Source organism: Tachyglossus aculeatus, chromosome 22 (genome assembly GCF_015852505.1).
Source record: "Tachyglossus aculeatus isolate mTacAcu1 chromosome 22, mTacAcu1.pri, whole genome shotgun sequence".
Taxonomy (NCBI): domain Eukaryota; kingdom Metazoa; phylum Chordata; class Mammalia; order Monotremata; family Tachyglossidae; genus Tachyglossus; species Tachyglossus aculeatus.
Window position 1 is genome coordinate 40,828,992 of NC_052087.1, and position 21,498 is coordinate 40,850,489.

At 42.8% G+C, this 21,498-nt stretch overlaps 1 protein-coding gene across 4 annotated transcripts in view; it reads left to right on the forward strand.

The window, feature by feature from the left end:
• Window positions 1-21,498, forward strand: part of SBF2 (SET binding factor 2) — a 586,574-nt gene that overhangs the window by 491,635 nt on the left and 73,441 nt on the right. For all 4 annotated transcript variants that reach the window (XM_038765198.1, XM_038765199.1, XM_038765200.1 and 1 more), the window contains exons 18-24: window positions 6,861-7,031; window positions 9,142-9,404; window positions 11,377-11,549; window positions 11,784-11,857; window positions 12,925-13,120; window positions 14,474-14,601; window positions 20,635-20,810. In XM_038765198.1, coding sequence (XP_038621126.1) covers window positions 6,861-7,031; window positions 9,142-9,404; window positions 11,377-11,549; window positions 11,784-11,857; window positions 12,925-13,120; window positions 14,474-14,601; window positions 20,635-20,810 — 1,181 coding nt within the window. The remainder of the gene's footprint in view (window positions 1-6,860; window positions 7,032-9,141; window positions 9,405-11,376; window positions 11,550-11,783; window positions 11,858-12,924; window positions 13,121-14,473; window positions 14,602-20,634; window positions 20,811-21,498) is intronic.

The following is a 21,498-nucleotide window of genomic DNA, read 5'->3' on the forward strand; positions in this document are numbered from 1 at the left end:
TCCAAGTCCCCCAAGGGGCTCACAATCTTAATCCCCATTTTACAGATGAGGTAACAAGCCCAGAGAAGTGAAGTGACTTGCCCAGGGTCACATAGCAGACAAGTGGCTGAGCCAGAATAAGAGCCCATGACCTTCTGACCCCTAGGCCCGTGCTCTATCCACTGTGCCATGAGAATAAAAGCACCTTAGCAATATAAACCACAGGTCTTTAAATCTCATCTTCTCATCCTCTCTTCTTCAGTGCATTTGGAGTTGGGCCAGGCTACTCAAGCTCTCTGTCCTCTGATTTGGCTTAAAGGAAACAGGGAGTTGAATTTCCAGCTTCAAGACCTCTGCCTTTGAAGGGCACTTCCTGAAATGCCTCACTAAGCTCTCTGTAGCTGTCTTAAGCAAGACCTTTTTATTAGGACAAATTCACCTTATTGACCATTTCCTTTGGACAGCTTTTCCCTGGGAGAGCTTTTTGAACAGTTGGGGTCTGTTTGGTCTACAGCATATTGATGTCAGTTCATCTTTAGATCATCATCATCATCATCAATCGTATTTATTGAGCTCTTACTGTGTGCAGAGCACTGTACTAAGCACTTGGGAAGTACAAATTGGCAACATATAGAGACAGTCCCTGCCCAACAGTGGGCTCACAGTATAGAAAGGGGAGAATGTATCATCTAAAAGGGGCTGATGTATCATGGCTGTCTTCTGTAGGATTTTGAGGAACTATAGAATGAGTGGCATTGTTTAATCTTTAATCTTTAGGACCTCAGAAAGCAAATGCTCTTTTTTTTTAATTGTGCTTGTTAAGTGCTTATTATGCACCAGGCACTGCACTAAGCGTTGGACTAATAATAATCAGCAGATACGAGATAATCAGGTTGGACTCAGTCCATATCCCACATGGGGCTCGAAGTCTAAATTGGAGGGAGTAGGATTTAATCCCCATTTTACCAATGAAGTAAACTGAGGCACAGATAAGTCACATAGCAGGCCAGTGGTGGAGTCAGGATTAAAACTCTTGTCCTGTGGCTCCCAGGCACTAGGCCACGCTACTTCCCTGTATTTTTGATAATGAAAGGAGACAAAATGTTCCTTAAACATTTTGTCCTTATAAATACATGATGAAACTCCATGCTAAAATATCACCAGATGCTGTGGGGCGGACACGTGAAAGCAATTGCACGATAATTACATTAAGTAGTAAGTTTATCATTAATCATGGGAGGGAAGGTGTCACTTTGCCACAACGGTTTCCTGTGCACAGATTAAATGGTTTATGAAAGCAAGAATATCATGACAATCGAGAAAGTGTGAGCATGGTTAGGAACCAGTGAAGGGAATATCCTTCTTCAAGCTAGTGAAGCTCTTAGGAGCCAAAGGAAGACTACACGTTGTAATCGTTGAGAAATACTTGTCAATACTGTCAGTTTTTTTTAATGGTGAAATGAAATGGTGACTACCATGGAGCTACTGAGGTTGAAGAAATGCAGGGTTACTCTGCCAAAATCCAACCAAAGAGCCTCTGTATCATTTGTGTACATATCTGTAATTTATTTATTTATATTAATGCCCTCTAGATTCTGAGCTCATTGTGGGCGGGGATTGTGTCTGTTCATTGTTGTAGTGTACTCTCCCAAGTGCTTAGTACAGTGCTCTGCACACAGTAAGCACTCAATAAATATGGTTGACTAACATCCATCCATCAATCAATCAATCGTATTTATTGAGCGCTTACTGTGTGCAGAGCACTGTACTAAGCGCTTGGGAAGTACAAGTTGGCAATCCATGAAGCCCTTTTCCTCACCGCCACTGCACTGCTGAAGAAGGCAGATGGCTCCATTCTTATCCCAGAAGAAGGAACCTTGCAGAGATAGCCAGACTATTTCAACCCTCTCATGAACAAACTTCCTACTGTTAAAATTGAGGTCCTATAAAGCACATAAAACCTACCACTGGGTGAAAACATGGCTCCCATTCTATCGTTTAAAGTAATACAGAGCCATGGAAAATAGCAGATTTACCATCCCTGGTGTTATCTCTGCTGCCAAGATCTATAAGCAGAGAGAGGTTGTGGACAGGGAACATGTCATTTAACTCTGTTGTATTGTAATCTCCCAAGTGCTTAGTCCAGTGCTTTGCATATAGTAAACGCTCAATCAATGCCATTGATTAATTGATTAATTGATACATTATTTAAGCACCAAGTTTTTCCTCAACAGGGAAAATTGAGGAGATGCTCTTTAAGATCATAAAAAACACCAACTATCGTCACTAGCTTCAAGAAAAGGCATTAGATCAGCATCTCAATTTTACTGGCAAAATTGGAGATTAGACTTCTTTGGGGCTAGCTTCTTCTGAAGAATATTAATTATCATAGATGCACAGAATCACAATCTAGCCTCATATGGCAGCCCTGTAAAGTGGATAGGATCTTTAGTGCATATGAGATACTGGAAGAGAACAGGAAACAGCACCAAATCACCAGAAGCAGCATAGTCTAAGGGAAAGAGCATGGGCCTGGGAATCAGAGGACCCGGGTTCTACACCACTTTTCTGCTGAGTGACCTTGGGCAAGCCATTTAACTTCTCTGTGCCTCAGCTTCCTCATCTGTAAAATGGAAATTAAGACCGTGAGTCCTATGTGGGACACGCCCTGTCTCCAACCTGATTATCTTGTATCTACCTCAAGGCTTAAAACAGTGCCTGGCTCATAGCACTTACCAAATACCATTTTTAAACAAAATTTTAAAAAGAGTTTTGTTATTTTGGCCGAACCTTCAAAAGCATTTGATTTCATCAGTAATCCGTTTGGCAAGTTTATGGGGTTCATAAAGATCCCGTGGTTACTCCACAATGGTTTGGCTAGCCAGGACCGAATTGAGCTGGCCGTCTCCGACCCTGTTTCCACCACGGATGAGTAAAGTTGAGTTGTGTAGTAAGCCACATCCTGCTGACCTTATTCTGTAGTCGTTCCGATGGGTACCGAGAGAGATTTGGATGCCAGCATTGGATTTCAACTCATATCCCCTGGGAAACTCTCGCGGTTTAACCAACCTTGACAGGATTTGCAAACACCAAATTCCTGGATAGCCCTTCCACCTCAAAGCACTTTTCACCTCGGGACCATTCCCTGAGTGGAACACGTAGGCAGGACGAAGGACAGTCGGATAACCAAACGGTGACCGTCTGGTGAGTTGGAATGTGCCAACCAAAAAGGGAGAGGAGAAACCATTACGAGCAGCGTGGCTCAGTGGAAAGAGCCCGGGCTTTGGAGTCAGAGGTCATGAGTTCAAGTCCCGGCTCCGCCAACTGAAAGCTGTGTGACATTGGGCAAGTCACTTAACTTCTCCGTGCCTCAGCTACCTCATCTGCAAATGCAACTGAATTCATTCATTCATTCAATCATATTTATTGAGCACTTACTGTGAATGGATAATAGTAATAATAATGATGATGGCATTTGTTAAGCGCTTACTATGTACAAAGCACTGTTCTAAGCACTGGGGAGGATACAAGGTGATCAGGTTGTCCCACGGGGGGCTCACAATCTTAATCCCCATTTTACATATGAGATAACTGAGGCTCAGAGAAGTGAAGTGACTTGCCCAAGGTCACACAGCAGACATGTGGCGGAGCCGGGATTCGAACCCATGACCTCTGACCTCTGACCTCATCTGGAAAATGGGGATTAAAACCTTCCGTGGGACAGACAACCTGATCACCTTGTAACCTCCCCAGCGCTTAGAACAGTGCTTTCCACATAGTAAGCACTTAACAAATGCCATCATCATCATTATTATTATTATTATTATATAGTGCCCTCTGGCAGCTGAATGGTGGGAGATAATCACAGGAGACAAACTGTCCACACAAACTGTAGTTTTTCAGAAGCAAATTTGCAAGCAAATAGAATTATCTGGTTTAGAGATAATGTACAGTAGCCACATGTCTTTCATTTGAGTCAAGCAGAGAAAAAAAATCATCTCCTTTACTGCTCAAGGATAGAAAAACCTCTAGGATACAGTGCAGTCAACTGTAGGAAAGACCCAGGCTGAGCAGACTGATGAGGAAGAGAAACAGCATGGCTCAGTGGAAAGAGCCCGGGCTTGGGAGTCAGAGGTCATGGATTCTAATTCTGGCTCCGCCACATATCTGCTGTGTGACCTTGGGCAAGTCACTTAACTTCTCTGAGCCTCAGTTACCTCATCTGTAAAATGGGGATTAAGACTGAGCCCCATGTGGGACAACCTGATCACCTTGTATCCCCCCCAGCACTTAGAACAGTGCTTTGCATATAGTAAGCGCTTAACAAATGCCATCATTATTATGAGGATTTAGTCATGAACTTGATGACAAATATAAATAAAAAAAAAAATTTAAATATTGCCATAAGGGTAGAATTCCATTCTTAAGCAATTAAAATATCTCTGTAAAACTGCACTATGGAACCCTGGGCCAGGATGGGAAAAGACGGAGAAGCAGCGTAGCTCAGTGGAAAGAGCCTGGGTTTTGGAGTCAGAGGTCTTGGGTTCAAATACCGGCTCCGCTACTTGTCAGCTGTGTGACTTTGGGCGTCGCTTCACTTCTCCAGGCCTCAGTTCCCTCATCTGTAAAATGGGGATGAAGCCTGTGAGCCCCCCATGGGACAACCTGATTACCTTGTATCCCTCAGTGCTTAGAACAGTGCTTTGCACATAGTAAGCGCTTAATAAATGCCATTATTCTTATTATTATTATTATAAGACGACAGGAAACGTTAGATAAAACTGACTAGGCTATTTCAGTTGTCTCTATCGGTCTGATGACTCATGAGAATGGGAAGTGGACAGAAAGTTTGGGGATAGACACTTCTGGAACAAGTAGCCCAGCAGATGCCAAGGGCATCACTAAACAAGGGCTGGTTTGGGGATCTTCACAAGGTGGTAGTAATAATAATAATGATGATGATGGTATTTGTTAAGCGCTTACTATGAGCCAAGCACTGGGGTAGATACAAGGTAATGAGTGGCTCACAGTCTTCATCCCCATTTTACAGGTTGGGGAACTGAGGCACAGAGAAGTGAAGTGACTTGCCCAAGGTCACACAGCTGATAAGTGGCGGAGCCGGGATTAGAACCCATGACATTTGACTCCCAAGCCCATGCTCTCTCCACTAAGCCACGCTGCTTCTCCTAGGTCAGGGACCCAAGGGCCTGGATTAGCCTTGTCTGCCATCCCTGGGTAAAACTCAGTGGCATTTGTGTCTTCATTAGATTTAAGCTTTCATAAATATCAGTGTAATCTTCATTGTTTCATAAAAATCACTGGTATTCATTGAGCACTTACTATGTACAGTGCTCAATGTTCCCTTCAAGGCCCTACTGAGAGCTCACCTCCTCCAGGAGGCCTTCCCAGACTGAGTCCCCGCCTTCCTCTCCCCCTTCTCCCCCCTCCATTCCCCCCGCCTTACCTCGTTCCCCTCCCCACAGCACCTGTATATATGTATATATGTTTGTATGTATTTATTACTCTATTTATTTTATTTGTACATATTTATTCTATTTTGTTACTATGTTTTGTTTTGTTCTCTGTCTCCCTGTTCTAGACTGTGGGCCCACTGTTGGGTAGGGACCGTCTCTATATGTTGACAACTTGTACTTCCCAAGCGCTTAGTACAGTGCTCTGCACACAGTAAGCGCTCAATAAATACGATTGAATGAATGAATGAATGAATGAATGTACAGAGCACTATACTAAACGCTTGGGGGAGTACATACGATACAAAAGTATTAGCAGATGTTTCCCCGCTTACAACGAGCTCATACTCCATTGATTGATCAAGTCGTTCAGAAAAATTCACTTGAAAATTTTTACACACCTTGCTGGTTCAGTCTCTCATCCTATCCTGACTGGATTACTGCATCCACCTCCTTTCTAATCTCCCATCCTCCTGTCTTTCCCCACTTAAGTTTATACCTCACTCTGCTGCCCGGATTATCTTTGTACAGAAATGCTCTAGGCATGTCTCTCCTCTCCTCAAAAATCTCCAGTGGTTGCCTGTCACCCTTTGAATCAAGCAAAAACTCCACACTCTCGGCTTCAAGGCTGTCCATCACCTTGCCCCCTCCTACTCACCTCCCTTCTCTCCTTCTACAGCCCAGCCCGCACCCTCCGCTCCTCTGTCGCTAACCTCCTCACTGGGCCTCGTTCTCACCTGTCCCGTCGTCGACCCCTGCCACACATCCTTCCTCTGGCCTGGAATGCCCTCCCTCCACACATCTGCCAAACTAGCTCTCTTCCTCCCTTCAAAGCCCTACTGAGAGCTCACCTCCTCCAGGAGGCCCTCCCAGACTGAGCCCCCCACTTTTTCCTCTCCTCCTCCTCCCCTCCCTCCCTCTGACCTATCCCTTTCCCCTCCCCACAGCACTTTTATATATTTGTACATATTCATTACTCTGTACATATTTACTATATTTATTTTACTAATGATGTGTATATGTGTATTTATTCTGATGGTGTACACATATGTGTATGTGTATGTGTATATGTGTATTTATTCTGATGGTATTGACACCTATCTACTTGTTTTGTTCTGTTGTCTGTCTCCCCCTTCTAGACTGTGAGCCTGTTGTTGGGTAGGGACCATCTCTATATGTTGCCAATTTGTACTTCCCAAGCGCTTAGTACAGTGCTCTGCACACAGTAAGCACTCAGTAAATATGAATGCCTAGGTTTAACTGGTATGAGATATTCTTTATATATTCATTGTCTAACATGGCCGTCCTTCACATTATTAAAGTGATCTCAGTTGATGAATAATTTTTTTCTTTCTTTTTCTTTTTTTTTTGTGTGTGTGTGTGTCTGTGTGTGTGTGTGTTCTCTCACAGAAACTCGCCCCAGGAGTCAGTCAGTTTGCTTACACCTGTGTTCAGGATCACCCCATTTGGGCTAATCAACAGTTTTGGGAGACAACATTTTACAATGATGTGCAGAATCAAGTTCGTTCCCTATATCTCTCAGCCAAGGAAGACAATCACAAAGCACAGTTGAAGCAAAAGGTAAGAAAATGGAAAATATCTATGGGCCTTATAATTAAACATGAATTGATGTCAGGAAGTCCAGCGTGACTATATCCCAGAACCAATTAAATTAAACCACTTCTCCAGAATTGGAGATAAATGACCCAGTTTTAAGCCGTGGATTTAGTTGTTTGTGCCGGTGAGTCTTTCAGATGGTTGTATTTCTATTCCTTTTTGGTAGGGAGTAGATTCCAGAGAAATTCCTTTGACCCCCAACTTAGGGAACAAGACGACATGCCACCCCACGGAACTGTCATGAATCTGGGGTTCCAACCAACCACCAGATCAGAGTTCAGCTAGAGGGACAGAAAAGGACCCTTTGATTGCTTTCACTTGGGTGGCAGTTGTTGAGGATACCAACCCTGGTTCAACTGTCCCATTCTGGGCCAGGCTGCCATAAGGCCGGTAATTGTGTAAAACTTAAGCTTTTACAACCAGAGGTTCAAATCCTCTCCTTAATACCTTTTCTACCTTAATACCTTGTTTCAGTGGTGACATGGCGGTAGTAAACGACAGTGGCAGAAGATGACAGAGGGTGAATCCCCTTCCCCCTATTTCCCTTCTCCTTCCTCCCTCTTATCTGGATCTCTCTCTCTTTTCCCCTCCCTTCGCTTCCTCGTTCTTCCTTATTTTTCTCTCTCTGCCCCTCCCACTCTGAACCTCTCCCTCATTCTAAGGAGATGATAATCCTGGGGTCAGGCATGGGGAGAGGGAGTTTGGAGGGAATCCAACAGATGATTTAAGAAGGCAAAGTAGTGGAAAAACTGTCAGCCGTTCAAAAAGCAAAGGTGAAAATACACAACTACTAGACACCAAATAATTAAATGAGCGAGTGGCAATTCTTTGGTCTTCCAAACGTGTAGAGAAAAGATTCTACAGGAAGGCCAGGGATGGGTGGACTGGTGAGGCTTTGTCACTGTTATAATAATAGTAGTAATAGTAGCAGCAGAAGCAATAGTTGTAATGGTATTTTTTGAGCAACTATTAGGAGCAGTACATTTTCATAAGCACTGGAGGAAAGTACTGCAGAAGCACCAAACATACTCCCGTTACACAAGGAATTTATAATCTAGTGTGGGAGTCAGATGTACAATAGTGGCAAAACATTGGAACAGTCGGGAGAACAAGGATCACATAGGGAAAGAGAATTCCAGGATGAAGTATCAGAATAATAATAATGGTATTTGTTAAGTGCTTACTATGTACAAAGCACTGTTCTAAGCATGGGTTGGGGGGGGATACAAGGTAATCAGATTGGCCCACATGGGGCTCACAGTCTTAATGCCCATTTAACAGATGAGGGAACTGAGGCACAGAGAAGTCAAGTGACTTGCCCAAGGTCACACAGCTGACAAGTGGCAGAGCCCGGGATTAGAACCCATGACCTCTGATTCCCAAGCCCGTGCTCTTTCCACTGAGCCACGCTGCTTCTCTAAGAAATACCTGAGTTTACATAGATCCGTAAGTACTGAAGATGGGTATAGATAAATATGTGTGGTAGAGGTGGTATATAAGGAACAATATAAATTTGTAATAAAAGGCTAATCATGCTCGACTGGAAGAGTTCCAGGAAATCCTCAAGGATACAAATTCCCTACTTAGAAAAAAAATTGTATTAAAACTGAGTAGTAGGTAGCCTGCCTAATACCAAGTGCTCTTTATTTGCAGATTCATTCATTCAGTAGTATTTATTGAGCGCTTACTGTGTGCAGAGCACTATACTAAGCGCTTAGAACGTACAATTTGGCAACACATAATAATTCATAATAAGGCAGGTGCGTTATTCATATGGAATTCAAGCAGATGTTCGAATGTGTGGTCAAAAGGGAAAAGAAAAAAGAATAAGATCAGCAAATAGGGAAAAAGGGAATCAAGTGATGAATACAAGTGAAAGAATTTAGGTGCAAATTGAGCTGTTAATTGAGTGAATAACAATCCAATCATTCTAGTTCTGGGAAACAAAGAGACTGTTCATTCTCCATATGGCAGATAGTTCTGCAGTTACGCTCAGCCAAGCATTTCACATTTCTGCAGCAGCAACCTGTTTACTTTGCATGAAAGGATGAATATACTCCCCTTTGTCTTCTAGGAGAAAACTCCTTCAGGCCCAAACCAGGAGAAGTCTGCCATGGATCTGGCAGCCGAACAGTTGCATCTGTGGCCAACCCTGAGCAAACAAACCCAGCAGGAGCTCGTTCAGAATGAGGAAAGTACGGTCTTCAGCCAGGCAATTCACTTTGCCAACCTCATGGTGAATCTGCTGGTGCCCATGGACACCAGTAAAAATAAACTGTTGAGAACATCTGCCACCGCAGACTGGGAGAGTGGCAGCAACAGCATCGTCACCAATAGGTACTGCATTCCCTCCCGAATCTCTCAATTTCCCGCTCAAGCCAATATGACTCCTTTCACTTTTTACATACGATGAGGGGGTAGTGGGAAACACAGTGCCTGCCACAGATTTGGTCCTGAAAGTTCAAAACTCCCAGTGGTACAGTAATTGGGATTTTTTTTTCTTCGGGAGATTGGTTCTTTATAGTTATTTCAGTAATGACCTGTGGCTCGAGAGCAGAGTTCTCAGATACCGAAAAAACCAAAAAAACCCAAAAAGCTCAGGGCTGAGGAGTTTGTTGGCCTTGCTCCGCGAGTTGGCAGCTGAGTGACTTTGGGCAAGTCACTTAACTTCTCTGTGCCTCAGTTACCTCATCTGTAAAATGGGAATTAAGACTGTGAGCCCCCCCGTGGGACAACCTGATCACCTTGTAACTTCCCCAGTGCTTAGAACAGTGCTTTGCACATAGTAAGCACTTAATAAATGCCATTATCATTATTATTATTACTTAGAGAAGCCATGTGACCTTCAAGAAGGAGCTAGGACCTGGGTTCTAATCCTGGTGCCGCTACTTGCCTCCTGTGTGACTTTGATTAAGTCACTTAACTTTTTCCTTTCTTTTTTGTGGTATTTCTTTCATTCATTCATTCAGTCCTATTTGTTGAGCGCTTACTTTGTGCAGAGCACTGTACTAAGTGCTATTCCTATGGTATTCGTTAAGTGCTTACTATCTGCCAAACACTGTACTATGTGCCAAGCGTGATACTAAGCGCCAGGGTAGATACAGGATAATCAGTTTGGTCACGGTCCTGTCTCACGTGAGACTCACCGTCAAGGTTGGAGGGAGAACGGAAATTGAATCCCCCTTTTACAGGTGAGAAAAATGAGGCACGGGGAACTTAAGCGACTTTCCCAAGGTCATCCAGCAGACAAAAGCCCAGGTCTTCTGGTCTTAGGGCCATGCTGTTTTCACAGGTGCTCTCTTCCAGGCTGTGATCACTGCCAGATCAACTATATAGAAGGAAAGAATAAAAAGGAGAACAAACTGTTTGACTTCAACATTTTATACTTTTATTATTTCATGCCCATAGGGTGTAGAAACCCATCTACCCTCAATAAACCTGTTTTCTACTAATCCCTCTACCCTCAAGAAACCTGATATTTCATGAAGGCTCTCTCTGTGCAAGAACTCCACTAAGTGCTGGAGTGGATACACTATAGACAGATAAGTCACAATCCCTGTCCCACATGGGGCTCACAGTCTGAGAGGGAGAACATGTACTTTATTCCCATTTTACAGCTGAAGTAACTGAGGACGGAGAAGTTAAGTGGCTTGCCCAAGGTCACCCAGTCGGCAAGTGGCGGAGCTGATATTAGCACCCAGGTCTTCTGATTCCCAGGCCTGTGCTTAACCCTCTAGGACTTGCTGCTTCTCATGGTTCTGTGGTCACGGTTTGATTAAGAAGTTTGATTTTTCCGAATGAAAATTGTTGGGAATTTTTTCTCATTAAATTCCTACCCTTGCCCATGATCCCATCCTATAAATCCATCGTGTGAAATTTCAAGCAGTTTATAATGACGAGAAGCTTGGAAGATTTGAGATGGACAAAAGTCAAGTCATTGAAAGAAATGATTGTTCTCACCATTAATCCCGAAGAGAGAGGGGGAGATTAGTAATCGCTATTGTATGTATAGAAGCATAAACTGGGATAAGAACCCAGGTCCTCTGATTCCCAGGCCTGTGCTCTGTCCACTAGGCTAAGGTGCTTCCCAAGGTAGATAGGGAAGATAGAAAGTAGACCTGATAAATTACAGCGAGTCGCTGGAGAACTTCGAAGCCAACTGTGAGAAATTTTCGCATGATGCAGAAGGGCAAGGGAAGCCACAGGAGGATTTGGAGGAGCAGTTATTCTCATGAAAAATCTTCACATTTTAAGTCGTTTACAACTCAGTTTTGAGTGTTGCTTAGCAAGCCCTTATTTTCTTTCTCAGTATTGCAGGAAGTGTCGCTGAGAGCTATGATACCGAAAGTGGCTTTGAGGACTCGGAAAACAACGATATCGCAAATTCCGTGGTGCGTTTTATTACCAGGTTTATCGACAAGGTTTGTACAGAAAGTGGAGTTACTCAGGACCACATCAAAAGTCTTCACTGCATGATACCAGGTAAGAATTCTGCAGATACAGTACTGAACGTTGGATCTTACCAACAGGTTTGGTAAATGGGGCTGCTGCTTTTTGCTAAATGGGCCCAGATTCTAAATCTTTCATTGTGTCGGTGGCTCTCAAATGCAATTCCAAATAAAGAGTTTATGGAGTTTAATTTTGAGGTTTCGAAACTGTTTTCACATTTCCACGTGTACATGTGCTGTTTCATTTTCTTCATTTAAATCATTCCAGGAATTGTAGCTATGCACATTGAAACCCTTGAGGCAGTTCATCGAGAGAGTAGGAGACTTCCCCCTATACAGAAGGTAAGGCTCCGGAACACTTGTTCTTAGAACGTGAGAAAATTCATTCGGACTTTGCAATAGCGTTCCATCTGTATAAGCAAACAAGATGCCTCAGAAGCCCTTTCACCAAAATCTCTGATTGCCTTTGGCATTGGTACACCTTGAATTGGTAGGGAAGAAACAGCTTCTGAGGAAAACCCAATGTGATTCCCTCCAGTTGCCACCTCTGTTCTTGGATCCAAACTAAGATGACCGGATTTCCGGTCTACCAAAGAAGGATTGTGGAGGGGCTTCAAAGAGGGTGGAGTTCAGAAAGGGACAGACTAGACAGGGAAATAGAAAAGTGTCAGTCAATCAGTCAGTTGTATTATTGAGCACTTATTGTGTGCAGAGCACTGTACTAAGAACATGGGAGAGCACAATGTAACAATAAACAGAGACATTCCCTGCCCACAATGAGCTTACAAGCAAGGAAAGGTGGTGAAAGGGAGAAAGAGGGAAGGAGAGGTCAAAAGTGGGAGGTGGAAAGAGGAAAGCAAAGCAGAGCCTTACCATGCTCACCATTGCTGCCTCTGCCATTTTCTGTTGCCATCCTCTTCTGCTGCTCTCAGGCTGCTTACCCTCAACGGGAACCAGGCCTTCCTTTCCCATTCATGATCATGTGTACTTGGAAACATGCCATTCCAACCAATGCAAAATATTCCTTGAGTTGTGGAGATGGTGCCGATTCTGCACCAAATCGGCATTGCAGCCATTGCTGCTGCTGCTGAAAAGAAAAAGAAAGAGAAGGCAGCTTCTCTTCCCCTCCCCTCCTCCTGACAGAAGAATCGTTACCTCTGCCAGAGCAGTTATCGAGTCCCTTTCCCCCATCCCAGCCTAAAATGGAACTGCCCAAAGTCCATCAGTTCACTGAGCAGGTTCCCCTCCAAAATGGAATCAACGAGACTCCAGATTTACAGGGTTTCCTCTGGCCTTGTGGCAATTTTAAATGCTTTTTAGACTTCCTGTTATCACTGGATAACGTTGTGGTGTCTTAGGTCTTGAATCCCAAATTAGAATTATGTTGAAAATGCTCTCTTTGTTTTCAGCCCAAGATCCTGAGACCCGCACTACTCCCAGGAGAAGAAATTGTGTGCGAGGGTCTCCGGGTGCTTCTCGATCCTGATGGGAGAGAGGATGCCACAGGAGGACTTCTTGGGGGCCCTCACATTCTCCCCGCAGAAGGCGCTTTGTTCCTCACCACCTACAGAATTATTTTCAAAGGGACACCCCACGATCAACTTGGTATGGCCCAGAATAAAAGAACGGTCTTTTAAGACACAACAGCCAAGCTCCGGATAAACACTTGTCCTTGCTCCATGTGAGCAGAAATCTTTTCTGCCAACTCCCATGATTGTATTTTCCCAAGCACTTTAGTACAGTGCTCTGCAAAGAGTAAACGCTCAATTATCATTTCTTTTAAATGACATTTTAAGCACTTACCCTGTGCTGTACTAAGCACAGGGTATATTCTAATCCCGGCTCTGCTGCTTATCTGCTGTCAAGTCACTTGGGCAAGTTACTTCTCTTCTCTGTGCCTCAGTTACCTTAATCTGTAAAATGGGAGTTGAGGCTGTGAGCGCCACATGGGACAGAGACTGTGTCACACCCGATTTGCTTCTCCACCCCAGCGCTTAGTACAGTGCCTGGCATATAGTAAACACTTAACAATACCCCAATTACTATTATTAAGTTGGAGCACATGGGGCCCCCAGTCTTCCAGATGAACTGAGGCCCAGAGAAATGAAGTGACTTGCCCAAGGTCACATAGCAGACAAGTGGTGAAAGCAGGATTAGAACCCAGGTCCTTCTTATTCCCAGGCCCATACTCTACCCACTAGGCTATGCTGCTTCTCTAGAAATACCATTGATTGATTGATTGTCAAACTGTGCTCAAAACCATCCATAAAATGGGTCCAATTCTGATGTCAATTATTTATCAGAAATTTCCAAGTCAAAGATTTCTGCCAGCTGTGCAGACTTGACAGTGTTGCCTTTCAATGGCTGATTTGAGGTTGGGCGCTAGAGCTTTCTGTGAGAATCAATCAATCAATCAATCGTATTTATTGAGTGCTTACTGTGTGTAGAGCAGTGTACTAAGCGCTTGGGAAGTACAAGTTGGCAACATATAGAGACAGTCCCTACCCAACAGTGGGCTCATAGTCTACAAGTGGGCTCACAGTCTAGAAAAGCTTAGAAGCTGAGAAGCTTAGAGAAGCTTAGTACGTCTTCATGTGAGAATGATGCTGCACTCTGCTGCAACAAACTGTTTTCATTTGCATTTTCTAAAATCATGTAATTGAAATTCTGCCAGCATCATGATCCACGCAGTATTTTGGTAATGTAGTACTACTTAAGTTTAATTATGTTGTCTATACCTTTGGGAAAGCTAATTACAGCTGAAATTTCAATATAATGAGAGTTCATGGAACACTAGAAAAAAACATGCTTTAACTTGCGTGTTATATCCAGAAAGAATTCCATCGTCATTGTTGGTATTTATTGAGCTCTTACTTTGCTCAGTTTGAATTTGCTCAAATTTGACCGTTAGTTCTTGTGTAAATCAGAGCTAATATTGACTCGTGTTTTGCATCGAAGTTGGTGAGCACACTGTGATGCGGAGCTTCCCCATTGCATCCATCACCAAGGAAAAGAAGATCACCATTCAGAACCAAGTTCAACAGAACATGCAGGAAGGATTGCAGATCACATCTGCCTCTTTTCAGGTATGAGGAAATGAACAGTGTTGAGTCTTTGAAAGAGCATTTGCATACCTGAGCTTGTAGAGACACAGAAGAAATGTTGCTGAGGGAAATGTGGAATGAGAAATGGTAATCTTCCAGAACCTATCAGACATAACTATGGTCGTTTGCTGTTGCGACATTGAAATCGCAATAAATCATATTTTGGCGCTCTTTTCAAACAACCAGCTATGTGGACCTCTATTACAGGGACCTGTTTTCAATTAGTGCACATATGCAGGGAGCCGTTAGGGAAATTTTGTTTGTCACCAAACAGGAAAGCCATGTGAACGTATTCTGGGCTGTGAAGCAATTAGGTCATGAGTGATCTTCATCTGATCATGAGTGATCAGTCGTTGAACTTTGTCTGCCTCCCTGTCTAGACCGCAAGTTTGTTGTGGTTAGGGAATGTGTCTGTTTATTATATTGTACACTCCCAAGTGCTTAGTACAGTGCTCTGCACACAGTAAACACTCAATAAATACCACTGAATGAATGAATTGAATGAATGGATGTGGTGGTTCCAGCGTTTAAATTGACATGGGGATAAAATCCTCAGGATAATATTGTAGACAAATAAGTGACTCTTCAAGATGTGTTTTGTTTTAGAGAAGCAGCGTGGCTTAGTGGCTAGAGCACTCCACCACTTGTCTGCGGTGTGACCTTGGGGAAGTCACTTCACTTCTTTGAGCCTCAGTTCCCTCATCCGGAAAATGGGGATTCAATACCTTTTCCCCCTCCTACTAATACTGTGAATGCTCTGTGTTTGACCTGATGATCTTATATCTTTCCCAGCGCTCAGAACCATTCTTGGCACATAGTAAATTATTAGCAAATGCCCTTATTGTTATTGTTTTTATTATTTCCAATAATAATAATCAAAATAAAGCCCTCTTTATTGCCTGGTCCTTTGCAGAACCTATGTTACAAATCCGTCACCTTTTGTAGTAGGAGGAGGTTTTAAACTATTTCATGAGTTTTGCTATGTTTTAGTTGCATAGGGAATGAGCCTCATTAGGTAATAATAATAATAATGATAATTGTGGTATTTGTTACATGCTTCCTATGTGCCAGGCATTGTAATAAGCACTGGGGTGGATACAAGCAAATCGGATTGGACGCAGTCCCTGTCCCATTTTGGGCTCACAGTCTTAGTCACCATTTCCCAGATGAGGTAACTGAGGCCCAGAGAAGTGAAGTGATGCATGTCTACTTTTGTTTTGTTGTCTGTCTCCCTCTTCTAGACTGTGAGCCCGTTGTTGGGTAGGGATTGTCTCTATCTGTTGCTGAATTGTACTTTCCAAGCGCTTAGTACAGTGCTGTGCACACGGTAAGCGCTCAATAAATACTATTGAATAAATGAAGATCAGAAAGCAGACAAGTGGCAGAGCCGGAAGGAGAACCCATGACCTTGACTCCGAGGCCCGTGCTCTATCCACTAAGCCAAGCTGCTTCTCTTAAAACAAAAGACATCTCAAAGAGTTATTTATTTGTAGGGTCTCACATCCAGGACCTTGTACCCTTTTTAACTGAACGTCAAAAAAGAAACCGTGATTGGGAGGGTAAGGGTTGGAGAGTAAGAAATTTCAGAATCGTCTTAACCACATCTCCTAATTTGAAACGGGATTTGGCAGATTGGAATTTCTTTACTTTTTCCCCGGTGCGCGCGCTTTGGAGAGACAAAATGGCCAAGCATAAGTAGCAGTAACAAAAATATGGGAAAAGCAAATAATTCTCAAATTGAATAATCAGCTCCTAAATGAAGAAATATTTTCATTCTCAATCTTCTATTTCCTTCTCAAACAACCTCCTTATCTAGCAGTGAATTGGTGAAACACAGACACAACTGATTTTTTCCCATTTTGGGGACCCTGGCAACTTTCATCTCAATCTGTTCTTGACTTAATGTTGCCGATGTAAAAAAAAAACAAAAAAGGAAACAGTTTACTTTATATTCTTTTCATAACAGCTCGAGTTCAAGGGGTAGCCCACCACATGAAATACCCCCTCTCTTCTTGGACTAGAAATGATAACTCCCAAATAACGTTTACTACAGTTGCATCATTTTTATGTATTTGCAATTGTATATCAGGATAACCTAATGCTCTTTATGTGGTGCTATTTATAGTAAGCCCAAAAAAGGCAAACATTTCACATATGGTTAGTGCGTGCAAGCCAGGCATCTTTAAAAGTAACTTCTCGGGACTCACTTTTTAAAAATTTCTAAACAATGTTTTGTTATTTCATTTTGTTTTCATCTTCTCATGGAGTGTTCTCTGTCCTTTGTAACCCTGAAACTCTTAGTCATAGAGACTCTCCAAACACCTCCATTCAGATCCTCATAGTACTAAATATGGATAGGATACGATTTTTATGGTTTTAAAAAGATCTCATATAGGGTAATAAATGGCTTTTATTAGTCTCTTAAAACTCTAAATTTGGAATACATTTCAAAAAACTGGTTATTTTAATTTATTTTTATTTTTCACATGCCATAGCATCTGTGGACTGTAAGCTTGTTGTGGGCAAGGAATGTCTCAACCAATTCTTTTGTACTCTCCCAAGTGCTTAATACAGTGCCCTGAACACTGTAAGTGCTCAGTAAATACCATAGATTGAACTTTGTGGGAACTGCTGTTAGGTAATATTATCACTCATTTTCCACAGTTGGCAAATCATGAAAATGGGTAAACGAACACTTGATAGCCCAGTTATTTGTTGCCATACATTATATTGACAACCTTGTTTTAGCACTCAGTACAGTGCTCTGTGACACAGTAAATACCAATAAATACCTGCACTCAATAAATACCATTGTTTGATTAATTTGTGGCAATGGACACTAGCATCAGCCCAAGCATAGCAATGTCCAAATCCTGAATTTTGAGGACTGTGTATAGAAAGGAAAGTACGGACATCTGAACAAGAAATAAGCAAAACCAACCTTGGGTTTTCAGTGACCCAAGGAAGCTCCCAACTTGTTGCAGAGTGGAGGAAGGAAAATCACCTCTCCCTTCCCTAGTGGGAAAAAAAATGGCACATGGATAAATGAATAAACCTCCCAGATATCACTTTCCAACATTCATGGTGATATTCTGGTGGCCGTGGAGATATTGTCTATTCATAATCGGACAGTGTATTTATTGAGCTCTTACTATGTGCAGAGCACTGAACTAAGTGCTTGGGAGATTACAACAGAATGAACAAACACATTCCCTGCCCATACAGAGCTTACAGTCCAGAGAGAGAGAAAGACATTAATATGAATAAATGAGTAATTTATAATATGTAATGTAAGGATATGTACATCAGTGTTGTGGGATTGGTGGTGAGGCCAATATTAAATGTCCAAAGGCCACAAATCCTAGGACATAGAGGATGCAGAAAGAAGAGGAAGCTGGGGAAAAGAGGACTTAATCGGGGAAGACCTCTTGGAGGAGATGTGACCTTAGTAATGATAATAATGATGATGGCATTTATTAAGCACTTACTATGTGCAAAGCACTATTCTAAGTGCTGGGGAGGTTACAAGGTGATCAGGTTGTCCCACATGGGGCTCACAGTCTCAATCCCCATTTTACAGTTGAGGGAACTGAGGCCTAGTGAAGTGAAGTGACTTGATTTGAACCCATAACCTCTGCCTCCAAAGCCCATGCTCTTTCCACTGAGCTACGCTGCAGCTTCTCAAATAATAATGCTTTGAAGGTGGAGAGAGCAGTAGTCTGGCGTATATGGAGAGGGAGGGAGTTCCAAGCTAGGGGGAGGATGTGGGAAAGGGGTCAGTGGTGAGACAAATGAGATGGAAGCACAGTGAGTAAGCTGGCACTGCAGGAGTGGAGTGTGTGGGCTGGGCTGCAGTAGGAGATTAGTGAGGTGAGGTAGGATGGAGCAAGCTGAATGACTGTTTTTAAAACCAGTGGTAAAAATGTTTCTGTTTGATGCAGAGGTGGTTGGGGGTTCTTGAGCAGCGGGGAGACATGGACTGAACATTTTTTTGATAACTGATCTGTACAGACTGGATTACTGCATCAGCCTCCTTTCTGATCTCCCATCCTCCTGTCTCTCCCCACTTCAGTCTATACGTCACTCTGCTGCCTGGATTATCTTTGTAAAGAAACGCTCTGGGCATGTCACTCCCCTCCTCAAGAATCTCCAGTGGCAAATCAAGAAAAAAGTCCTCACTCTCGGCTTCAAGGCTGTCCATCACCTCGCCCCCTCCTACCTCACCTCCCTTCTCTCCTTCTACAGCCCAGCCCGCAATCTCCGCTCTTCTACCGCTAACCTCCTCACTGTGCCTCATTCTCACCTGTCCCGCCGTCGACCCCCGGCCCACGTCCTTCCCCTGGCGTGGAATGCCCTCCCTGTACACATCCGCCAAGCTAGCTCTCTTCCTCCCTTCAAAGACCTACTGAGAGCTCACCTCTTCCAGGAGGCCTTCCCACACTGAGCCCCTTTTTTCCTCTCCTCCTCCCCTCCCCATCGGCCCCCCCTCCCTCCCTCTGCCCTATCCCCTTCCCCTCCCCACAGCACTTGTATATATCTGTACATATTTATTTATTTATTTTACTTGTACATATTTACTACTCTTTTATTAATGATGTGCATATCGCTATAATTTTATTTATTCTGACGGTTTTCACACCTGTCAACTTGTTTTGTTTTGTCGTCTGTCTCCCCATTCTAGACTGTGAGCCCATTGTTGGGTAGGGACTGTCTCTATATGTTGCCAATTTGTACTTCCCAAGTGCTTAGTCCAGTGCTCTGCACACAGTACGCGCTCAATAAATACGACTGAGTGAGTGAATGAATGAATAAAGAAGAGGGACGTATGGATTGGAGTGGGGAGAAACCAGAAGCTGGGTTCAAGATGATATTTGATCCAGTAGCAGTACTCAGGGCGGGTTAGGATAAGTGCTTGGCTCAGCATGGCAGCAGTTTGGATGGAGAGGAAGGGGCAGATTTTAACAATGCAGTGAAGGAAGAACCACCAGGATTTGGTGACAGATTGAATATGTGGGTGGAATGAGAGAGATGTGTCAAGGACAATGCCTGAGGTTATGGACTTTGCGATGGCCAAAAGATAGGCTACTTAGAGAAGTAGAGTGGCCCAGTGGAAAGAGCACGGGCTTGGGAGTCAGAGGTCATGGGTTCTATTCCCGGCTCTGCCACTTGTCAGCTGTGTGACTTTGGGCAAGTCACTTCACTTCTCTGTGCCCCATTTACCTCATCTGTAAAATGGGGATTAAGACTGTGAGCCCCACGTGGAACAACCTGATTACCTTGTATCCCCCCACCAGCGCTTAGAACAGTGCTTGGCACATAGTAAGCACTTAACAAATACCATCATCATTATTATTATTATAGACAGGCTAGTGATGATGTCTACAGTGATGGGAAAGAGAGCAGGGGGACAGGGTTTGAGTGGGAAGATAAATGCTTTAAGATGACATATCAACGAAGGAAGAATTTGTAAGTTGAAAGGTCCAGTTTAGCTGTGAGAGCGGTAAGAAAACCAAAATAAATACATTTTTTTTTTCAGGTTAAACCCTAGTTTAAAGAATATTAATCAAGAGGTTAGAAATCAGGTCAAATTGAGACCAGACTCCTTACTTGATGTCCAGGGTAATTGTTCCCTGAATGTCATTTTTCACCCACTTTATTTTCATGCATTTCACATTACACTTCTCAAGTATGGCATTTACCGGATGGAGCATTTTGTAGTAAGACTGTCATTTCTAGACTGTAAGCTTGTTGTGAGGAGAGAGTGTGTCTGCTAACTCTTGTTATACCGTACTCTCCCAAGTGCTTAGTACAGTGCTTACTCTCCCAAATGCTTAGTACAGCGCTCTGTGCCTAGTAAGCACTCAATAAATGCCATTGATTGACTGATTAAATGCTTTCAACCAATAATCGTGGTAAATTTTTTCCTAAAATGAGAAACATTAATCTGAAGATATCTACGCAATCTCACTCTTTTCCCTTCCAGTTTCTGATGTGTGTTATCTCTTCTTTCTATAGTTGATCAAGGTAGCATTTGATGAAGAAGTGAGTCCTGAAGTGGTGGAGATATTTAAGAAGCAACTAATGAAATACCGATATCCTCAATCCATTTTCAGCACCTTTGCCTTTGCAGCTGGACAGACTGCCTCACAAATCATCTTACCCAAGCAAAAAGAAAAGAACACATCTTTCCGGTAAGAAGGAAAAAAAATTTTACCGTTCAAGGTGAACTGTTCAGTGAGATCTAGAGGCTATTTATTCTTTCCTTTGCCATTTGGTGACGTTTTTGTCCTATACATTACACTTTTCAATATTGTAACTGAATAGATTGTTTCTGTTATGCTAAGAAACGTTACACATAATAAATTTAGTCTCCTCCTAGAAGTGCCAGTAAGACCTGTCAGGTACTCAAAGAGATCACTTGTTCATTTCTGGGATGTCAAAATGCCTTTTTCCCTTCTTCCTGTAAGCCTTGGGGCTTCTGAGCAGTGCCATCAGATTTCTGGACTTATCAGGAGTCAAGATGCATTATACGTTCAAATATCATCTTGATCTAATGCAGAATTTTGTGCCTAAGATACTAAGAATATGCATTAAAAATTTGAATGATTGATTATTAAAGCATAGTTTGAAGTATTTACAATCAATCAGTAATATTTACTGAGCACTTACTCTGGGCAGATCACTAAGTTCTTGGGAGAGGACAGTAGAGACACTATCCCTGTCTTCAGGGAGCTTGTGATATGCAAGTGAATGAAAACAACAAGATAGAAGAACCTGAACCTCAAACAAGTACTGTATTTATCCAAATATATTATGACCCCAAATAAAATCAGTATCCTGTTTTGGAGCCCTCTATTTGGAACAAAAAGAGAGAAAAGG